The following is a 24,797-nucleotide window of genomic DNA, read 5'->3' on the forward strand; positions in this document are numbered from 1 at the left end:
TAACTAAGTGGGCCAGAGACCTGGACTTCTAGAAGTCCTCAGGTAATGATGCCACTGGTCTGGGACCACACCTCGAAAACCATTTCCTTACAGAATACCTACGAAATTATATTGCTTAGTGAAATTTTTGCCAAGATTTAATATTCTCTATCCCAAAATAATTGGTGTCAAAGTTATAAAACTTTGAAGATAAAAGCATTAATTTATTTATATATTGGAATGGTATCAAAACTAGTTTTTATGAAAAAAAAAATGTGGAGCCATGTCTATTATATTCCATTGGTCCATCCTCCTAGAGTAAATTTCTGTCAGGTATCTATAACAAGAATCATTGGTATCTAAGGAACTTGTTTTTATTGTATAATACAATTGACCCAGTTTTCTCTCTTTAGGAAGCTCAGTCAAAATATATGCTTCACATCCAGCAGGTATACAGGATCTCACATTATGCATTTTGTTCACAAACTTTACTTCCAGTGTCACTTTGTTATGCCCTTATTTTCCGCTGATACTCATCTCTTCATTGACAACATTATTGAGAGTATTATATGTATTTTTAAAAATCATCTACATTCTTTCCTAAAATATAGTGGGAGATAAGCGAAAAAAATTTGTGTTATTTGAAGACATGTTTCTAGAAGTTTTAATATCCTGTTTTATTAGGACTACATGCCACGGTATTTGGATTATATATAATGAATAAATGAGAGATTAGAGTATAAGAGATGCCACAAAAGATCAAGTGTATTTATTTAGCCCTAAGAAGAAATACCAGAAGTACTTGGGAAGACATAGATATCATTTCTGACATTAAGCATTAAAGATTAGGTATGTATCTGAGATACTGTATCATTATAAAATGATTTTCTATGAAATTCACTGAGCCTATTTGAAGTTATTCATATTTTTATTTTAGAAAAAAATTTCTAGAGGTTTAGGACCTGTTGAGTAAAAGCAAGGCTTTGTTTATTTGTCTTGAATTTACCTTTCTCTGGCTTTAGGCATGTGTCATTTCCAGTGCATCAGAACTGTGTGATGAACAATTCTACATTTACCATGTCAGTAATTGTGTAACTTGGGGAAGAGATTGGTGATTTTGAATGACGCTGTTGTAAGAATCTCTGCCTCCTGCAGGTTGTATAGTGGGGAAACTAGAAACCTGTGCTACCTACCACATATGCATATCCAATGTAGCCAGTGCTTTACCAAAGAATAGAATATAATGGAGAGGAACCAAAGGTTAAGTAGGTTAAGATAAAATAAACCAAAGTGTATAAAAATCAAATTTTTATCTATAACACACAGATATATAAACCACAAATATTACACGAATGCATTACTAAGTCATAGCATACTAACTAAATGTTATGAGTAAATTTTTGTATTTTTAGTCTTAAATATTTTAAATCTTAAATAGGTACATCAAAGCAAAGTCTTTTCATGACTTTGACCATGAATAATATCATGAACCTAAAAAATGTTTGAAAATATAAAAGCAATGAAAGGCAAGAGTTTTCCCTGGTAGACCTCATACCTCAACTTACTCCCAAAATGTGGCTCAAAAAGATGCTCACTAAAAATCCTTTTGAACTTACAACATCTCATATGGTATATATTTTGTTCTAATAACTTATTTTTAAACCAGATTCAATTAAAATACTATAATTGAAAAAAAATTTCTATAAATGGGAAGACCATAGATGTTCTTCCTAAACAGTTTTGAGGGTATTAGGGCCTTATGGATTTTATAATATAAAAAATTATAAAAGATTCGTTCTTCAAATCATTTATGAGTTTCACCTCTTTAATCTTCTATATTATATAATTACTTTTTAAAAATAAGTTAATTTCTATCCCTATAAGTTGGAATATAACACATAAATTTTATCATTTGCTATCAAGGGGCCATTGCATTATATGTTTCTGTCTAACTAATCTGCATTCAGAAGTTGAAGAGAATCTAACCATTTCAAATGATTGTTTATTTTACAACTTTTAAAAAGAAAAATGTCTTGCCTTTGAATGGTAATCTTGTTCCAGTCTGGGATCTGATCCGGCTACCTGTTTGTATTTGTTAATTTTCATTTGGCGATTTCTCTCCTCTATATCCATAGCACCTATCGAGTAGAAAAAAATCCATAAAATTAATGTTCAGTTCTTATTTCTGAGCCCTACTTACAGGATGTATAATAGAATAATAGAAGAGATGCTAGGCTGATATATTACTTTCATTCAAGGTAGTACGTACAAATTCAAATGTCATATTATTTCTTAGTTTTGTTTAAAGTATGCAGTTCGGTGAATAAAAGCATGCTTACTAAATATGTAAAAATATTCTAATCTGAATAAAATGTAAATGAATTTTAACAGAACAACAAATCTTAACTAGATAGAAAACACTTTCTGGTACATGTATGCCTAAGAGAATATATTTGACAGTACATAAACTTGATGATAGCAATACTATATAAACTTTGGATGTTAATTCATCAGGATTTGATTTATTTGCTGAAAAACAGCTGTAAGTCTAACAGGTTTCAAATGAATTTTACAACTGTGTTTAGAAACTATTATCATAAATTTAGCCCACGTTTTAAAGCAGGTTGCCCCAGCTTACTTATGGTTGAACTTGAATTTTCTAGATCTAGCACCAAGAAAGAGGCAATTAAAATAATACTCCTGAGAACATACTATGCCAGTAAAGGCATAGAATGTAACTGAAATCATCTCAGAAAAGAAAAAATGTAAGGAGGTGAGAAATTGAGATGGTAAGCCTATTACAAAATGCGACTAATACTCTGTAACAGGTCCTACCTCCCAACACATCAATTATAAATACCAAGTGGGTCTTTAAAATCTTTGGTTAGAACAAAAACTAAATTCAGTTAGCAAATCTTTGCAAACATGAAAAAGTGTTTTTAAGGTATATTTATGACTTTTATTGAAGGATTTTATAGGAAAACTCCATTTCTCCTAAATACACATAATGGAAAAACAAAATCTTAGTTGTATACTACAAATCTACAAACTGGGAAAAATAATCATACCTTACTGGGCTATCTATAAGTTGTTGTTATGTAAATTTATAACCACTGAGTATGGGGAGGAATGTAAACATATATATATATATGCCCCTTGCTTAACATCATAACCTGAATACTGCAGTAAAGATCCCTAGACAAAAGTGTGCCATTCAAAAATAAGTATTTTAATGCTTATCCTGAAAAAAATTTCATTGTATATCAGATAATTCTTGTTGGTAACAAATTTTAAGTAAAAATCAATTTATTTAAAATAAGGCATAAAAAGAAAAGACTTCAAAAAGGAGTAATAAAATCCTAAATAAAAGAATGTATAGTCTATATTACATGACCTCTAAGTATAGCAACAAAATTAAATCAACTATTCAATAAAGTGAGGCAATTTGTTCCTTTGAAGAGTCTTGTTTTAATAATGATTTGATTAAATCGGTGCCAAATAATAAAATAGAAAAATAAGTATCATATTAATATAAGTTGATGATATATAAAAACAAATGAGTACCTCCATGATATGAATGTAAGATGCAGTCAAGTATAAATATCTATTAGTCTATTAAAATACAATTTTGGAATTGTTTGTTAACCAAGGGATATTCTCTCAGGTAAATGTTTATTTTCTCCAAGGGTGAGGGAACAAAAAAGTCATCCCTGTATCAAAACAACTGTGTGTACTTAAAGAATATTAGCTAAATTGAGTGGGAAGTTCTTTTAAAAAGTTTCATTTTGATATCATAGTGGCAAGATCGTATATTAATATGAATAGCACCAATAGACAAGTTTAAGCACATTTTATATATACATAAATAAATATATACATACATATAGATATATACACATACATACATATATATGGCATTTTCTAATATTTAGACTATTTTCTGGACATCAGCCTCCTATAAAGCTACATCGAACTCTTTTTAATTACCAGGTACTAATGTGATATATATACCGGCAGGGGTACACAAACTTGTTCTGTAAAGGGCCGTTAATAAGTATTTTAGGCTTTGCAAACCATATATTTTCTACCACAACTCTGCCATTATAACACAAAAGCAGGTATAGACAACGCATACACAAATGAGTGTCATTGTTCTATTGAAACCTTATTTACAAAACAGACAGAGGGCCTGATTTGGTCTGTGGGCCATGGTTTGATGACTCCTGCATTAAAGCATTGTTTTTAAAAAGCATATTTAGTATTGCTTTGAAAAGGAGCCTTTCTCCTTAGTAATGGTTAAAGATTTTGTAGAATCAGGTTTATGGAACATCATTTATATTTAACAGGTCACTGAGGGTGGCTTAAGAAGAATATTAATTTGTATTTGCTATAAGTAAACAAAGACGAAAATAGAGTGATATAATTGGTTTAACACATTATCAACTAAATTCCAATCTCAAACACATCTCTCATCTACAGACCCAATTACCATCTATAGACAGACTCTAATGGAAAGATTCTTTATTAGAGGCTTAACTAATGAAATGTCAAGTAACAACCTTACTGGATATACAGTCAACAAACTTGGGTAAATATACTTTTAATTTATAACTTCAAATTTTCCTAGGAGGTTAATCCTTAGGACAAACAGTAACCAGACATTCCTCTCTCCAAAACTATTTGGCATCTACGAAGACTTCCATTCCTCTTCTACATTTTTATCAACCTATTCTCATAAAGAAAACAGTTCACAAACAACAATATTCTTAGAGAGAAAAGTATCCTACTGGTAAAGAGATTTATCATAGGAAATACAAAACTGTCTTCTGTTGAAGCTCCCCAAATACTTAATAACAATATGGATAAAGTGTAGCTTTAACAAATCTAATTGATTTTCATAAAATACACAGGGATATAATAAATGTAATCTGAGCATAAAACAAAATATTATCTGAGACTTTTTTTCTGATTGAAGTTAAAGAAGTATATTCCTCATGCATATAGTAGAAGTATATTTTTTAAATTAAGTATATTTTGCCAAACCATCAAGGAAAGGAAAAAATTACTTTTGGGAACTATCCTACTGAATCCTAGTTTACAAACTTTTCTTCCAAGAAAATACAAAGTGGGAGAGGAACAAGATTACAGACAATAACAATGACAGTGACAGAATTAATATATTCCAAGTGAACAAAGCTAAAAGGGCCAAATTCACATAATCTTTAAATGCTAAAATCAGCATGTATGTACATAGTAAATAAAATGCAATAAAGAAAAAGGTCTAATCAGTGTATGCAGCTACTTGCCCACTTCGAGGCGACAATTACACAGGAGAAAGCACGGTTGCTTATGTTTATTTTCTAGTTTCAGTAGGATAGACTATAAAAGTAACTTATTAATGTCTTTCACTACTCAGAGGAGTAAGAATAGAAATTGTTAAAATGACTACATAAGACATAATGAGATAAATAAGAATAAATAAAAATGTATGAAATAAAAGAGAAATGTAGTATTTTGTTAGGTTGTTATTTTATTTTCAAAGGCCAAGCAATTCAAAAAGAAAATATTGCCCTTGACTTTATTGAATACTTTAGCTGTCTTTCAATATCTGTTAACCGTGAAAAAATTTGTTTTGCTGATGACAGTAACTGACAGCTTTTGACAAAAAATTGATGGTCATTTATATGAATGTTTTCCAAAGTACCTGATGTACTGTGATAAAAAGAAAACTGCTTAAAAATATAACATATTTGATACTATGTATCAAAAGGCTTTACAATGGTCATATGTTTGAACCGGAAATTTCACTTCCCAGGATTATTCCTAAAGAAATCAATGTGCAAGATGTACCTGCAAGTATATTTATTACTACATTGTTTGAAAATTGTAAAGGCCTAGGGAAAGAAACTAAATGTCCAACGATAGGGGTTAGTAAGCTGCACTTACAGTGTATCTACAGAATATTATGATGCACCCATGAAAAATAATGCATACAATGTGCATGTGCATTCACATATATAAATGTAAAATAAAGATATTATAATTAGTAATTATAAAACAGATTAAATGGTAATGTACTATAGTTTATAAACTATAATTTTAAAAAGCTACATATATGTTCATAAAAATATATGTACACACATAACCTATACAAAACACAAAGAGAGGGGAAAAATTAAGATTTATATTCTAGAACGCTAGTAGTTATCACTGGTTATTGAAATTAAGTGCTACTGTTTTCTTATTTGGGTTAATATATAGTTTATAAAATGCCCACAAAGGCACTGTACAGAAGAAAAATATTACTTTAAAAAACACAAAACATAGTGTTTTTGTGAAAAAGAATAAATTATTTGGCTTGAAAACCTGTGTTTTTGTCATGATTTGATAAAAGTGCTTTGGAAATAAATGCTAAATAATTTTTAAAATGCAAATACACAACTGTTCATTGCTTAATTTACCTAAGGGATATATATTTATTTGTTAAATAAAAGCATTTGGGTATATTGATTGAAAATGGTATATAACGAGAAATAATTCCAAACGCGATAAAGTGCAGATCTTTTCAATTTTTATGAATATTAAAACAAAAAAGTGACCTGGCAGGTTTTAAAATTTTCCTTATTGGGTTTTTCAAATGTAGGGCTTCAGAAACTATGCAATAAAATTTTTTGAAGTTACTTTAAAATGATTTCTTCATAATTACTTAAGAAACTTTGATTTTTTATACTAAAATTTTAATATATATTAGAAACTCATAAAAAGTACACTTTCGTTAGCTAAATTATTTGTTTAAATCGATGCAATGCAGAGAATAACAAACATTGGAGAAAGTTAAATTTAAAAAGCATGTAAATAAATATTGAGCTAAAAATTATACATTATGTCCTGATTAATTTTGCTTTTGTCCTGGGGCAAAGGGAAGCATTTTCTCTTTCTCTCTCTTCCTTTCTTTTAGCATTATCTTTTAAAGTGTAAACAAATTTAATCTTTTTCTTAAAAAAAAATCTTTTTCTTTAAGTTTTATTTAAATTATTTAAATTAGTTAACATACAGTTTAATATTCGTTTCAGGTGTACAGTATAGTGATTCAGCACTTCCATACATCACATGGTGCTCATCAGGAGTGTACTCCTTAATCCCCATCATCTATCTCACAAATTTTGAGGAATACTTATTTCCAAATCAATCAATTTTGAGGATGTTTCTACTGTGGTTACTAGGAGCTAACACATCGGGAGTGAAAGAAAATATAATTTGATTTGGTTTATAATGTGTTTGCTTATAAAATGATCTTTTCTTTGCTCCTAGGACTGTAGGAAGACTGAACTCCAATTGTGCCTAAGTGAATGATGGAATTAACTGAAACCTAAAGGCTCTAGAAATTTACAAAACTATTGTACTACCTTGAAGCTCATAGGCTTTTAAATTATGTTATAAACCTTGACAACCTATTTTAGATCTCTAGGTTGTTACTGTGTGTATCTATCTGCTGTTTCTCTCTTAATTCTCTGCTATATTAATTAAATAATACTTCAAAGGAGATGCTATAGCAAATTTCCTAGACTCTTTTCCCTATAGATAAAAGAAAACTGATATTTAAACTACTTTAGGACATATGTCATTAGGAGTGACCTAGTGATTTAAGAAAACAGAGTATATCTGTTTTTATTTTATTTTTATTTTTATTTTTTATTTATTTATGATAGTCACAGAGAGAGAGAGAGAGGCAGAGACACAGGCGGAGGGAGAAGCAGGCTCCATGCACCGGGAGCCTGATGTGGGATTCGATCCCGGGTCTCCAGGATCGCGCCCTGAGCCAAAGGCAGGCGCCAAACCGCTGCGCCACCCAGGGATCCCTATATCTGTTTTTAACATCTAAATTCAGTAGACAGACTTACTGAGATTTTATCATTCAGAAGTCTTGGATTTTAGCACCAATTTAGGTTTTAATATTTAATATTTAAAATTGTTTGGACTATAGTGGAAAGTCAGGGTTCTGTGCATGGAGACTGCAGTGCACATAACCATCACAGAGCCGATGGGACTTTGAAACTGTCCAGGTTATGGGCATATTTATGACACATAGGAGTGAACAAAATCTTCAAAATAGCACTGGTTTAAAAGATTAGACAAGACTTGGGTTCAAGTCTTTATTTCACAAGTCTTATAAATGTAAGCACCTCATTTACTCGTCTGGCCATAAAATTCACCATCTGTAAAATGAATAGTTCTGGACCAGATATTATTTATGATTCCTTCCACTATAAAACTATTTGGTTGGTTAATTTTGAGGCCAAATACTGTTTAAGTGTGTGTTCTTTTATATTATCATATCTATTTCATTAATATAAATAGTCTAGAAATCCCTATGCTGTTTGCCCTGCTATGGCATGTATTAAATTTTACTTTATTCTGTGTGTGTGTGTGTGTGTGTGTGTGTGTGTGTGTGTGTATACAGAGACAGGAACAGAAATGAGATGAAGAGAGGGAAGGAGAAAGATAAGGAAAAGAGGGAGGGAGGAGAGAGAAAGAGATATCTTAAGAATGAGCCTGGCTGGGAGAGACACAGAGATAGACACAAAGTGTTTTTGAAAAGCTCATTAAACCAGAGGATTTGCCCAGCAAAAAGAATTATAAGGAAGTTCTAATCTAGAAAGCTAGGAGGATCTTTTAGACTAGCTGAAGTGTAATTGTTTTACTGTATACTTTTTTCCCTTCTGTATACAGTGAGTGACATGTTTAAAAGAAAAAAAAAGAAAATATTAGTAACTTTCTAATAACTTAGTTATTTTTAACCTTTAGTCACAATTCCTGTATCTTTGAAAAAACGAGACATAGCTTACAGGATAAACTAAATTTTCAGATAAAAGTCCCTCGGAGAAGGAATATCATGGTTATTATTAAATTTGCTTTTAACAGAAAGTCCAATAACCACTGATAAAACATGAGTCAGATTCATTGAGTTATTAATAACCTATTCCCCATATGTGTTAAGCACTTTGGAATCTTCCACCTTTTTCCTGATGGTAAAATCTACTTTGAGGAAAAGATGATCCACAGAGTTAGTACATATTATTGCTCTGTGTATATGACTTGTCCCCATCTTCTTATGTTTGGGCATGACATACTATGAAAGACCACTGTGTCTCATATCTGGGGCCTAACTGACATAGCCATTTCAACTATAACACTATTATGCATATCACAGAAGGTTTGAGAGGAGCATCATGAAGAAATTTAAATGTAACTTTACATTTATGTTAATTTAGAAATAGAAATTTAAGTATATTTAGAAATGTTGAGAATGTTAAGTCATAAAAAGATAAAAATGTCTATCTTACAAAAACTGCAATAAGGCCTATCCTAGGAAAGAGACCCATATATTTTTTTCTTTGAATATTGGAAACTCAGTATATTTTTTGTGCTCTAATTAAAAACTTATCTAAATTTGCCTACTTACATTAAAATTGAGATCTCTGCATTTTTTAAAAGAATTTATTTATTTATTCTTGAGAGAGAGAGAGAGGCAGAGACACAAGGAGGCTCCATGCAGGGAGCCTCTCGTGGGACTCCATCTCGGGACTCCAGGATCATGCCCCTGGGTGGATGCGGTGCTAAACCGCTGAGCCACCCGGGCTTCCCAGATCGCTGCATTCTAACTTGTACTTAGCCTTATTATTAATATCCTAAATTCTTTTTTAAAAAGATTTTATTTATTTGACAGAGAAAGAGAGAGAGAGAAAGCACAAGTAGGCAGACTGGCAGGCAGAGGGAGAGGGAGAGGGAGACGCAGGCTTCCCGCTGAGGGGATGTGGGACTTGATCCCACGACCCCAGGATCATGACCCCAGCCCAAGGCAGACGTTCAACCGACTAAACCACCCAGCGCCCCTCTAAATTCTTTTTAAAAATAGTCATGGTATGATTCCAAACACATGGTGAAATTTGGGACTTTCAATTATTTTTGTTTATGAAATTGTGTTTAGTCTGTCAGTTTTTTCCTACATAAAGAATTCTAACCATCTCACAAAGATTGTATAGAAAAGAAATGATAATGATAATTCCTAAAGGTATGTAACTAATAAAAATGGAAACCCAAACAACATAACTCTCCCCCAAATCATTTTTTGTGATATTTGCTATTGTTCATACTGATTACTTCTTTAGTTTTAATTTCAGCATTTCTGAAACTCCTATGAGAGCTTATTTATTCTAAAAAGCTTCTGCACAGTGAAGGAAACAATCAACAAAACTAAAAGGCAACCTACGTAATGGGAGAAGATATTTGCAAATGACATATCTGATAAAGAGTTAGTATTGAAAAAACAAAGAACTTATTAAACTCAAAACCCCAAAACCAAGTAATCCAATCAAAAAATGGGCAGAAGACATGAATAGACATTTCTTCAAAGAAGACATACAGATGGGCAACAGATATGTGAAAAGATGTTCAATATCACTCATCATCAGGGAAATACAAATCAAAACTACAATGAGGTATCACCTCACACCTGTCAGAATGGCTAAAATAAAAAATGCAAGAAACAACAGGTGCTGGCGAAGTAGTAGAGAAAAAAGAACCCTTGTGCACTGTTGGTGGAATTGCAAAGTGAATTGCAAACTGGTGCAGCCACTTTGGAAAACTTTTGAGATTCCTCAAAAGTTAAAAATAGAATACCCTATGATCCAGCAATTGTATTACTAGATATTTACCCAAAGAATACAAAAATACTAATTCAAAGGGATACATGAACCCCACAGTTTATAGCAGCACTACAATAGTGAAATTATGGAAACAGCCTAAGCATCCATCTGATGAATGGATAAACAAGATCTATATATATATATAAAATAGAATATTACTATATATATAGAATATTACCACATATAATAATACATAATAGAATATTACCATATATATAATAGAATATTACTCAGTCATAAAAAAGAATAAAATCTTGCCATTTGCAAAAACATGGATGGAGCTACAGAGTATTATGCTAAGTGAAATAAGTCAGAGAAAGACAAATACCACATGATTTCACTCATATGTGGAATTTAAGAAACAAAATAAATGAACAAGGGGGGGAAAAAGAAAGAAGAAAGGAGACCAAGAAACAGACTCTTAACTACAGAGAACAAATGGAAGATTACCAGAAGGGAAGTGGGGGAGGGGGTGAAATAGGTGATGGGGATTAAGGAATGCACTTGCTGTGATGAGCAACAGCTAGGAAAGTGCTGAATTAGTATATTGTACACCTGAAATGAATATCACACTGTATGTTAACTAACTAGAATTTAAATAAAAATTTAAAAAAATAAATTGTATTAACAATGGCATTACAATGATAACATAAATATTTTTGAAGGTAACAAAGATATCTTTTACCTTCTAAATCAAGCCAATAAAGAGTCAAATAAGGTGTGATAAATTATTCAAAGGAGAATTCTGTTACAAAGTAGAGATTCCCAAAAGGATTCAAACACTTGTGATCTTGTCCCCCAAACCATAATGAAAGTGTGAAATAATGAACTTTGCTTTGTTCCTCCTCCAAGAATAGCAGAATCATAACAGGATTTTTAATAAATGGAGAAAGGACTGAAACAAAGACAGCTAAATTTCCAAGAGTAAAATAAACGTCAGTTGTTAGATATAATATTTTACTTCATATTTTTAATGATGGTATGCATAAAAGTTGTAAAATCCTCATATCTCCTTTAGAGATAACATGCTGCAAACAAAAGGCAAGTCAAGTAAAACAGTAAAATTGTGTTTGGAAAATTAAATTGAGTAGAGAAAAAATTTTTAATATTGAAATTTTTAAAATTACAAAAATAAAATTAACATTGTAAATTCCAAATGTGACATAAGCTTCCAATGTAAGAACAAATAGAGAAAAGATGTGTAATAGTAATCTCCTCTATATATCCCTGGCGATCATCATAGAAAATGATTACACATTTGAGTTATCAACTGGGATAAAGTGAGTGAACCTTATGCAGCAGTAGTGTGAATAAAAGGGGAAAAAAGTACATTTTAATTTTAGTTATATAAGTTAATCTATGTTGTCATAGAATTTTATCCATGTTGGCAAAATAAATAATTTTCATTAAATCAGGATAATCTAAATTGGGCATAATTATTTACAATGAGAAAAGGAACTATTTAAATATAAACATTTTAATGGATATCAAGCTGTTTAATCTTTTCCATAGATACTCATGGTAATTGTTATCAGTGAAGGGAATTAGAATAACCTTACATAGTGACTAGTGTCCTGCAGTTTAATATTCCCTCAGAATTCAAAGGAATGCATCCTAAATGTTTCCCGAAAAGGACATCTCCTGAAATGCTTCTGGCAATACTGAGAAGAGGAATAAAACAAAGGTAGGATCACCCTCAGAGAAAGATAGATGAGGACTTGATGAAGACACCTAGCAGGAGAGACCAGCCCAACCTAGAGACAAGGCTTCCAAATTCCCACATGGGGATACTAGTTACACCAAAGATCCTAAATACAACTGCAAACTAGAATGAGGTTGTCTCTTTTGACATTAAATCTCCCCTTCTGAATTCCTCTCTTCCTTTTCTCCTTTTTCTAGCCATCTAGCATTGTTCTCTTACGGTGTTTACCATGCATGTCCCAGCTTCTTGGCTTTAACATTTCTACACCCTCTACCTTGTAACAGGTAAAGACTCCATTTCCTGAGGTTAAGAGCATGGATTTGGCATTTTACTTACAACTAAACTCAGTTATGGTTAAAATAATTTATACCACAGTGACTTAATTATCCAAAATGTTGACTGCTGAAGGCACCTACCTTCAGCTCCTACCTCTCCTGTAAGCTTAGGATTCACATTCTAATGGTCTCCTAGCCATCCCCAGATGGATACCCATCAGTACCTAAAGTTCAGTTTGTCTAAAACAATTTAACATTATTTCTCATATCTATTCTTCTTGTAGTTATTATCAAAGAATATCCAGAATCTCTTTGCTAATGTCTTGCCTGTTCTTGCAACTGTCAATCCTAAACACTTTTCTTGCTCTTTCTTGGTGTCTTGACCATTGGTTTAGATTCAGAGCTTTAGGACTTCCTTTGTTTGCTAGCTCAGCTACTATAGTGATCTTTTCTCTGTGTTACAAAGCTATAGGCTAACTCCATCCATTATTTCCATGCCCCCTGAACCCTACTTGGGAATGGGACTTGGCTTTTAATTGCTTGGGATGTGTCAAAGCAAATAAAATTTTCTATTAGCATATTTAGTACTATTGGGGTAATGTAGTAAAAAATTCATTTAAACTTTGTGTATTTTCAGTTATTTTTATTTTTTATTTTTCTTGTTTTATTTTATTCATTTATTCATGAAAGACACAGAGAGAGGCAGCGACACAGGCAGAGGGAGAAGCAGGATCATGCCCTGGGCCAAAGGCAGATGCTCAACCGCTGAGCCACCCAGATGTCCCTTCAGTTATTTTTAAAGTCAGATTTATGGAGGCATATTACATAAGTTAAAATCCACACTATTTAGGTGCAAAGTTCTATGACATTTGACAAATGTATATAGTCATACAACCTTGACACAATCAAGATACAGAGTGTTTCTGTCACTGTAAAAAGTTCCCTGGTGCCACTCTGTTGTCAATACTCTCCCTGCCAGGTTACCCTGATCAGGTTTCTGTTTAGGTTTTATTTTTTTTTTTCAATAATGTTTAGTTTCACTTGATCAAAGCATAGAAAATAAACTCTAACAAAGCTTTTAAGAGTACATGGTTAAAAGCTTGTATTCTAGAACTTAATACCAATGTTCCTGAACAGTTAAGATCTTAACAATAGTAATACTTTGCACATGCTGGGAATTGTGCTAAAAGCTTTGCATGTATTATGATTATGTCCCTTAATCAGTAAAACTGTATGTAATAGGACTATTTTCACAATTTTATTATTAGAAAATTTGTACAAGGTCATATAAGTAGTAGATGCCTGAGACTGGTCTGTTTTCCAAAACTTAAGATCTGAAATACTTGTCATGAAAGGACTCTTTCTCCTCTTGTCTCTCTCTCTCTCTCTCTCACACACACCACTCAATTTACTAAATTCTTTTTTTGCCCCAACATTCCTTCCTTTTAACATTTCCCTCTTTTTCCTTTCTAACTGCATCATCTTCTCTTTGGCCTTTTTTTTTGGGGGGGGGGGTTATTTTTAATCTTTAATCTTCTTTTTAGAGATTCCTTCTGATTCTCATTCCTTTACTCTAAAATAGCTTACCAACCTCCTTCACATTCTTCATGACCTTATAATCTATAACTATGATTTCCCCATCAGTTATGTTACATAATTAATGAATATAATCATTTTTACTTATTATCATTTTGCTTTCCATTAAACTTTGCCTTTCCCACTATTAGTTCCCTTCCTTATCCTTACTCTCATGTCCCATACTCCATCCCCTGAAGCTTTCATATAGGCTAATAAAAAGAAACTATCATCTGCCAAATAACAACCTTCTCTTTAGTTAAATTGTAATCTAATTTAAATCCCCTTAGCAATTATCTTCAAGGTAGCATTATTCATGCCAACTTACCATATGAAACCTATTTATTCTTCACGCCAACCCTTTTATATTACATTTTTTTTCATTATAGATATAAAGGTATAGAGCTTTTAAGTGAGTGAAGAGGAAGAAAGCAATCTGAAAACAATCATAACTTACTTTAACCATGTGTAATGATTACTTGGTAAGTATTTTTTTTTAAAGATTTTTATTTATTTATTCATGAGAATACACAGAGAGGAGAGAGAGAGAGAGAGAGAGAGAGAGAGGGGAGAGAGAGAGAGAGGCAGAGGGAGAAGCGGGCTCCATGCAGGGAGTCTGACGTGGGATTCGATCCAGGGTCTCCAAGATCACGCCCTGGGCTCTAGGCGGCGCTAAACCGCTGAGCCACCAGGGCTGCCCCAATACTTGGTAAGTATTGTGTACAAGTTAATACTAAATAACTTGATTACTAACATATAATCGTTTCCTTTCAACTCAAGTGATTTAAAAAATATTTTAATCAAAACTTTACCATCCAGAGCTGTACTTATTCCTTTATTTCCCTGTAAATCTTCAATATTTAAAACTCATTCATCACTGACACTTTAATGTCTTCTTAGAAAAGAAAGATTTATAGTAAAAATTACTCTCCTCTTCTGAACTTTAAATGTCCTGACTTTCTCTGTTATATATTGATCTTAATTACTTATTGTCTCCTGGCTCCTTTGCATAGTTTGTTTCTTCTTACTTTCCTGGTTTAAATTATCACCTCTTCAGAAAGATTTCCTGGATTGCTCCATCTAAAATAATGCCTTCCTATCCCAGTCACACTAAATACATAAGGATTTTAAATAATAGTACTTATAGCAATCTAAACTTAATTTGTTTAGTGACTATTAGCTCTCCCAAGAATATAATTTCCATGACAGACTTATTATGTTCCCAGCACCTAGAATAAGGCTTAGCAAATGAAAATATTTAGTAGATATTTGTCAAACAAATAAATTTTTCTGATGTGAAATACCTTTATATTACTAGAATAAGAATTTCAGGAATAAACTCTCCCATATATAAGCCAATTATGTTATATGATAGTTTAATGTGTCATTACAATACCTAGAAAATGATTTGAATCTAGCACAAATTTACATATTATCGGGCTGTTTTATAGAGATTTTTATGGTCTCTGCTTTGGATTTTTATTCCTATTTATATTCTCATTTTAAATAAAGACTCAACTTTATTATTCATTACATTCTGTGTATTACATTACGTATCTGTCTATGAAATTTTTGGTATAATTGTTTTCAGTAGTAATAGTTAATAGAAACTATCATTTGTACTTTCTAGTATGGAGAGAACTCTGTAATAGGTTCCTTAAAGACATTATCACGTTCAGTTTTTTTTCAAAATACAATACAGAAATGTTTCTAATTTCTATGTCAATAAAATTATTCAATTAAATGGTTGCATATGTATCATAATTTATTGAGCCATTCCCCCATTATTCAACCTTCACAATAACATCCTTTTCGTTGCTACAAATAATGCTTTAGTGAAACTTTTGCACATACATTTTTATCTGAACTCTATTTCCACCAAGTCAAAAGTCTGTGAATGTTTTTGAGGCTCTTGATCCCTATTGAAAAATTACTTTTTAGTAAGGTTATACAAAACAATGCTGCCACTCTTGTACCACTCTCACCAGCATCAAAGTGTTGTTTTTTAAACAGATGAAACACAGTGTCTCATTTTTTAAAAAGTCATCTATTTGGTTAGATTGGAATGAAATGTTTTTTACATATCTACTGTCCACTAAATTTCTTGTTTAGTGAAATGTCTGTACATGTCTTTTGCCCATTTTTCTATTAGAGTTTTACAAACTACATCATTTATTTGTTAAAATGGTTCAGGTGTGAAGGCTCTTAATACTCTGGTTGCTGCAAATATGTTTCCGAGTTTGTTGTTTGCCTTTTAATTTGTTCATGCTGATACTGAGATTCTGAAGTTTATACCTGTGACTCTGTAGTCAAGTCTCTCTTTTTAAATTTCATTAATTAGAAATTTATTTTATTCTTAGAAAGGCCTTCCCTTTTCAGAGAAAAGCTGTTTCATGCTTTCATTAAAACATAATAAACTCTCTACTCTAACTGCAGCCCAAAATCACATCCCTGGTGGGTGACAGAAACTGGATTAGAATTCAGACCAATCTGATTTCAATGTTCTTGCTTTCTTTTTTTTTGTTTTTGTTTTTGTTTTTGTTTTTGTTTTTGTGTGTGTGTTCTTGCTTCCTACCCAATTCTGTTGTCCCAGAAAGGACAAAGCTCTACAGTATGAGTGCAGCAGCAGTTCTAATGCACAGGTTTGTATGCCAGCTACGTCCTAAAGTCACAAACTAGTGGAAGATATTTGTGATGCGTATAATAAAAATAACTAATTCTGTATCATAGAATGAATGACCACACATCAAAATGCCTGGGCTTCAATACACCGACTTAAAATAAAAATTCTGGTTTTTAATGTATTTTGTAAAATAAAAAATAATAGCTTCATTTACATAGTGCTTACTAAGTGCCAGACACTGCTTTTAGGTGATTTACAGATTATACATTAATGAATTTAATCTGTACAATAACCCTTTGATATACTATTAATAACCCTGTCTTTGAGAGGAGGAATCTGAGAAATCTACAAAGAGTAACTTTCCCAGGATCACACAGCAAATATGTGGTGGGGCTGACCAGGCAGTCTAGTTCCAGAATCTGTGCCCTAATATTGTTTCTCAGCCTAACATTTTTCTCTTTTTTTTTAATTGAAGTTTGATTTGCCAACATACAGTATAACACCCAGTGCTCATCCCATCAAGTGCCCTCCTCAGTGCCCATCACCCAGTTACCCCATCAGGCTAACATTTCTTATAGGAATAAATATTTTTCTCAATAACTGAAATTTGCAAGTGGACAAAAGGCCAAGTAAAATAGAATGTTATATTATTCAGAGTGCATGAATAATACTTTGAGAATTCAGCAGTAACACCTTAAATTTAGGATTATCTTCCAAGGCAGATGGAATTTTCTATCCATAAAGAATTTAAAAATAATGCATTCCAATTCCCAATTTAAAAGTGAAATACATTTACCCCAAAGATGTGAAATTATGTGTCTAGGATCAGGCAGGTCAGTGGCAAAACTAAAGCTAACCTAGGTCTCTTGACTCTTATTCTAATAATCTATTTCATTAATCTTTTATTAATATTGATTTTCTAATAATCTATTCTAAATATCTTTCCAATTTCCCTCACAGCACCCACACAAGGAAGAAATGCTCAAGACCATTCTTATTCTAAATTTGGCTATTCCTATTATTTCAAGTTCAAAGAACTTTCTAAACTCTCCTTTTATATTTGTGTACTTTATAGGGCTTAGAGAATTAGTCTTAAGTATTATACTTTATTAATAGGAACTTTCACATAGATGTGATGTATTTTTATATATATGCACATACTCATATTTCATTTGATACTTCTTTGGTTAAGATATCACATTACTTAATAAAATGTTAAACATGCATAAAATATTCCGAGCTGCTGTGTCTCTAGTAACATCTAAGGTAGCTAGCACAGTACTAAACACGGAGTGGACATCCCATGCTTCCTTAGGAAATGACTGATTTACATTTTCTAGTAGAATTTCAGTACACCACAGAGTTACAGTTCTCATGACTGAGCAAATCTTGAGTATCTGTATCTTACACTTTCATCGATAATATTAAGTCCATTAAATATAGGTAAGATAGAATCAATGCGCAGAAGATACCTAAAAATGGGTAGAACCTGTGTATAATGATAAGACTGATAGTAAATCAATACCTGAAAGATTTTGGGAAATTTCACTAACAACTGATATGTGTGTTTATATGTGTACATATTCACAGATATATTAAATTTCCCCTGCAATGAATGTTACTTCTTTTTTACCTTTTAGGATATAACACAAGTAGAACAAGATGCCAAGTCAAAGCACATAGCATTCAAAACATGGCATATATGCCAAGCAAACCTGAGAAAAACTGAAATGCAGATTTGGAAGAACATATCTCAATTGGCAACATTCAGAATAATCACAAAAATAAAACAAAAAAGAAACTGTTTTCATGCTAAAAATACTATAATTGTATTAATTTTGAAAAATTTCTCTTAGCTAGTCCTAACAGGAAGTGAAGTAATTATTTTAAGAATTATAAAATGTTAATGGAACTTATTGTGGAAATCATATCATAATTTATACATATTCAAATCACGGTGTTGTACTAGTACTACTATTAATACAATGTTTGTTTTTTTAAGTCTCTCTATGCCCAATGTGGGGCTTGAACTCATGACCCCAAGATGCCAAACTAGATGTATTCAAACTAACACAGTATTATATACTAATTATATCTCAAAAAGGTTGGAAATTTATTAAAAGAATTAAAAATAAATTTAAAAAAATTAGAAAATAGTTACAATGCAAAAGATGTTAGTTATTACCAGTTGTATTTTTATTAAGAAGTGTTTAAAATCTATCCAACTTGAATTGTTAATTAAACTTTTCAAATTAATATTAGTACCTGGCGACCAATGGACTAGTCTGAAATAGAAATTTTTAAACATATTTTCAAAAATTCTTGATGTAACACAGAACCAATTATAATAATGTAATGTGGAGTTAGCATAATAATATAATAATTGGTATTATAAAATAATAATTTACCTAAGGAAATAATAAGAAATATGGCTGACAAACATCTTTTGTTTTTGAGCTCTCCTTAGGATTAAAACATGTATTACACAAGCATTAAGATCGCTAGATGCTATAGACCAGGTCTGGAAGTAATTCTGAAAATTTGTGTAGTTAAAACTTCAATTGAAAAACATGAGCAGATGTTGTTTTATGGAACTTACCAAACATTATTTTTAAAATCTCTTTTGTATCATTAGCTTTCTTTCAAATGGTCTAAGATCTATATTACAATTATCTAAAAAAAATACAATTGTCATATGAAATTTCTTGAAAGTAAGAAGAAAAGTATAAACCCTAATAAAACCACTTCTCATTTAAAAGAAACTTGGTTATTACTTACAAGGGCTAAACTTAGTGGGGTTTTTTGCTACTTCAAAAATGTGATCAAACACCATCCCCTCATTCACTGTGTAGCATTGTGTTGCACTGACCATACTTGGACATATTAACAGAAATGAAGGTCTTTTGACTGTGGTGTAAATAAAATACACACTTCAATTTAATATGTCGGGAAAATGATTAGCCTTATGAAATTTTCCCATCACATTTTGGCTCGGAGTATTAACAGGTGATGTTTAATACCAGAAAAATAACCAATTTACGTTGGTTAGATATGTGATGATAAGTGTTTTTTTTTCTTTAAGATTTTATTTATTTATTTATTTATTTATTTATTTGTTTATTTATGAACGAAAGGACAGAGAGAGAGAGAGAGAGAGAGAGAGAGGCAGAGACATAGGCAGACTGAGAAGCAGACTCCATGCAGGAAGCCCAATGTGGGACTCGATCCCAGGACTCCAGGACCACACCCTGAGCCAAAGGCAGAACCTCAACCGCTGAGCCACCCAGGCGTCCTTATGATGATAGTTTAATAAAGATATTATTCTATTGGTCACAGTCTCCAGTCTTTGAAAGCTTTAACTTCCTCCAACTTTTATGAAGCAGTTGGAAATCCATTCTGAATTGCTTGTTTCAAAGTTTACTGTTTTCTAAAACGATCTTCTTCTCTAAAGCTCTTCTTACTATCTTCTCTATCATTCTCTCCTTACTCGTATTTCCTTTGGAATGGAATGCATTATTCTTCATATAAGTCTAGGCTTTGGAGAGTTTGTGGGACCCTAAATTCAACTCTCAAACTTAGGGCATCAGTGACTTCAATATATATATAAAAACTCTAACATCAAAGGTTGCTACTTTCCTTTCTCTTCCAAATTTCCAATTTCCAGTGTAATCTATGTTCCAATTCAGAAATTCACTCCCAGGACCAAATCTGTATATTTATATTACTTGGAATTGTCTAAGATCTAAAAATTCTAAGCATTATTACATCAATCTCTGAAAATAACTTGCTCCATTTGCCTCCATCGGCCTTGAACATTTCCACAAATTCCATTTCTTTCATTGAACCCTTTCTCTTCCAGTTCATGGAAAACTGTATCTGAACATGATTTGACAAGTCCACATGATTTCACATGTCTAGTGTCTTCCCTAATCCATCAGGGACATCACTTTAAACACGTTACTTGCCAGCCACCCTCAACATCCTTATCCTCTTTTTCTTTTTACTATAACTGCCCACAAACTATTTGAAGTGTGCTAATGAGTCAATCACACAATTTTAGAGAACCAATCATCACAAATTTAAGTTCTTCACTTAAACTATCATCATTCTCTGTATCTTTGGTGAGCTCTCTTGTATACCTAATGGTAGCTACTCTTCTCTTAATAATTTCCCCAAGCCATTTATTCATTCATCTAGTCTACATTCTTCTCTTCTTCTTCTTTTTGGTCTCTTTCCTTCTTTTCCATCTGGCTTCCACCCTCTACAACTTGACTAAAATCAATTAGGCAAAGATTGTTATTGGTTATTTTTATCATTTAACAATATTTATCCTTCTCCTCAACTTTTCTGATGAGTATACCCTTCTTGAAACACTTTCTTTTCGAGTTTTGTTCTCTTTTGTTCTACTGTCTTTTAATGTTTCTTTCCATCATGGTTTTCTGACTCCTGTTCTTTCATCCACTCCTTAAATGTAAATAAGTGTGATTTTTGGCTCTCTCTTAGTCTTCATATGCTTCTGACAATTCCATTCATTCCAATGGAATCAGTTAAATGCTAATACTTTATTCTATGTTGCTAGCCCAGACTTCACCGCTGAGTTCTGGACCCATACATTCAATCACTTCAATTAGATAGTCATACCTGAAAATTCCCAAAGGAATGTCAAACCTAACCCATCCTCAAACTGAATTCTTCTATTTTCCCTCTAAAACTTGTTCAACCTATACTCCTTATCCTGGCAAAATGTCCTACCATCTATCCAAACAGTTCTCTGACCTGAAATTATTATCTTATTCCTCCTTTTCTTTTTTTTTTTTTATTATTCCTCCTTTTCTTGCATCAACAGTATCAGTGACTAAGTCCCACAGATTCTACATCTTTATATAACTTCTTATGTATCAATTTCCTACGCTACTGATACCTTATGCCAGCCCATTATCCCTTTACTGATCTTGTGTAATAGCCTCATAAATGATCTTTCTGCTTGTACTGCTCTAGTCTTTTTTTTTTTTTAACATAGCTAGTAAAAAAAAATATGATCTTGTTCCTCTCCTGGTTTACATGCTTCAGTATCCTACATTATCTTCAGAAACCCTCCCCTGCCTACTTTTGCCTAGACTTATTTGAAATCATTTTTCCCATATTGTTTCCTCTGCCCTGAAATGTTCTCTACACACCAGGGCAACATCTTTCTAGGGTTTAATGCTCAATTCATATTTTCTCTTCTATGAAGTCTTCCTTGAATAATATCCATACTTTCAAGGTGGAAATGATCATACCATCCTTTATGATTCCACTGTATTCTCTCTATACAGATTTCTCATAGCACCTGTAATATTATTGCATTTACCTGTCAGACTCATTCTAGAAAAGGCCTACAAGGTTAGGGAGCTATTTTGTGTTCCTATTATTTCCAGCACCTAGAATAGTACCATATCACATGTGCTTAATAAATTAATATTGAATGAATGTTCAAGATTCATTTTAAGTGCTACTTTTTCCATGAAGCCTCTTCTGGCATTTAGCTGAAATGGATTTTATTTGACTATATAGCTTTGTAGACCATGTTGCTAGACGGATTCATACTGGCACATAACAGCATGCTACGCACATATTTTACCTCTTCAGTGATATTCATAGCTTGTTTAGGACATGTATTAGATATTTAGTGTTCTCCACATGTGTAGCACATTGCAGAACTCATGATAAAAATAAAATACTTTTAGAATTATGTAAAATAAAGTTGAAAACAAGGTTTAAGTCTAAATAAGTTGAAGAATGAAATATGATCAATTTGTTAATTTAATCTCACTGACTAAAAACTATATATGTATATATATAGTATTTATATACATATACATATATTTTGGATCTGGAGTTAGTTACCCATTATGGAAAAATACATATACATATGTGTGTGTATTACACACACATTACATACAAATTAATCATTTTATTTTTATCAATCTAATTAGAGCAGTTGCTGTTAAAAGTTAATATACCACTACCTAAAATAAAAATGCCTGCAAGATTTAACATTTTGTTATATTAGAGGAAAATGAAAAATTGTGAAATGAATAAAAATAGTAAAAATTTCTAAAACAAGTTAGATAAATGAAAAAATAACAAAGAAAAGCAGTAGAAGAGACAGACCTGCATGTCTTCTCCTTGTGGAGTCCACTTCTTCTGTGATCACATCGTGTAATGGACAGACATAGACAAAGGAGATGGGTGTGAGTGGATGTACTCAAAAGGTAAAAAGTGACACTGAAGGAAAGGGCCCCAAATCATTGTGAGAAAGAATCCTGTACACAGTTGTAGGAAAGATATAATAAAAAACGTACCATATTAAAAAAATTCTAAAAAAAGAATATGGAAGAACTGATGGAAAATTGGTTAAACTATTATAGATTAGCAGAATCAGAAAAATAAAGTTAGTATAGAAATAAAGAAGATTCAAAAGTTTACAATTATTTATAGACAGCCAATCCTGAACAATGACGCTGAAGAAAGATACCATTAGTGAAAACTTTGTTGTTACTTGCATGACCATATTGTACAAGACATTCCTGAGTCCATATAAAATCTGCAAAAATGCTTTTAGAATTTTTAATTATCACTTAAAAAAGAATTTGATTGAATAAATTTTTAGAAGAACATTAAAAATGGTGCCAACCAATTTCTATAACTTTCAAGTTTCCCAAATTGAGGAGTGCACACATGGGCCATGATGCCAATATTTCACTGAATTATTTCGCTACAGTAAAATATTACCATAAAATACTATGGAGAGTAACAACTAAAAGACTCATTATAAAAAGAGTAGCTGAAAGATACAGCTTTACTTAAATATTGAAAATTCAACTTAACCTTATAGTTAGGCAAATTTTATTCAATCGTATTCCCTTATAACACCTATTTACTCAGAAAATTCTTAGATACCACGTGACACATCATTGACATCTCTATTTAAACTTGCCCATCAAAATCCAACATCTACTATAATATATATGGCACACATTTTGGAAACATCTTTTCCCACTGCTAGTGGAGTTTCGAAGACATTTGATACAGCAATTGAAAGCAAGAAATAACTGCTAAACTCCGCATTCTAGGAAAAAAATTTCTTCCAAAGATATTAGTGAGTATTAATATGACTGACCCAGATGAACACTATAATAAAAACCCAAAACCCCCTATTTAATTACATACTTAGTTTTGAGTCAGGTACCATAAAATTCTTAAATCAAAACACCAAATTCACTTCTGCAATGGTTATGTCATAGTTTTTGAGTGATATATAGAAAAACATATACGAAAGTATACTTGGAATATTGATATATTGAAATTATAACTCTTAAGAGAATTCTTTCCCATAACAAATTTATCTCTTTTCTTGAATGGTGAGAAAATGAAAACTTTCCAATAGGAAAAGATTGCTAAAATGACCAAAACTTGTTTTCTTAGGAAAAAGAGAAATCCTAGTATGAATTATAGAGAACTGAAAATGCATGATACATTTTGCAGCTTAACAATGTCATTTGATTGTTGAGTACATCTTTGATCTCTTCCAAACTGGACACTAAATTTCATCATAATTATATTACAAATCAGACCATGTTTATAGGATTGACCACTAGGAAAAGTAGTATCCTCCTGAAATGTGCTCCAAATATTAATATGATATATGCCATATTTTGTTTTCCATCTCCAGTCTCCCCACTTCTCAAAGAAGATAGAAAAATCAGAGATACATTAATAACACAGGTTAGTTCTTTTTTTTTTTAACACAGGTTAATTCTGAATTGTTTTATATCTTGTATTATTCTCATGCAAAACTTCGCTATATACATATTTACCATATTATCAAAATACTTTCCTTGCATGTCAAAATGAAATTGATATGAACTGGATAAAGTGACTGCTTAGATATGTTT

The 24,797-nt window shown here is 31.8% G+C and overlaps 1 protein-coding gene across 15 annotated transcripts in view; it reads right to left on the reverse strand.

The window, feature by feature from the left end:
- RIMS2 (regulating synaptic membrane exocytosis 2) overlaps positions 1–24,797 on the reverse strand; it is a 588,301-nt gene that overhangs the window by 154,292 nt on the left and 409,212 nt on the right. For 9 of the 15 annotated variants that reach the window (XM_041769575.1, XM_041769574.1, XM_041769576.1 and 6 more), the window contains one exon: positions 2,017–2,117. In XM_041769575.1, the coding sequence (XP_041625509.1) occupies positions 2,017–2,117 (101 nt within the window). Of the gene's footprint in view, positions 1–2,016; positions 2,118–23,013; positions 23,056–24,797 lie in introns of all 15 variants that reach the window. The other 6 variants (XM_041769584.1, XM_041769590.1, XM_041769589.1 and 3 more) reach the window with 3 other exon arrangements.

The sequence above is a fragment of the Vulpes lagopus genome, chromosome 9 (genome assembly GCF_018345385.1).
Source record: "Vulpes lagopus strain Blue_001 chromosome 9, ASM1834538v1, whole genome shotgun sequence".
Lineage (NCBI taxonomy): Eukaryota > Metazoa > Chordata > Mammalia > Carnivora > Canidae > Vulpes > Vulpes lagopus.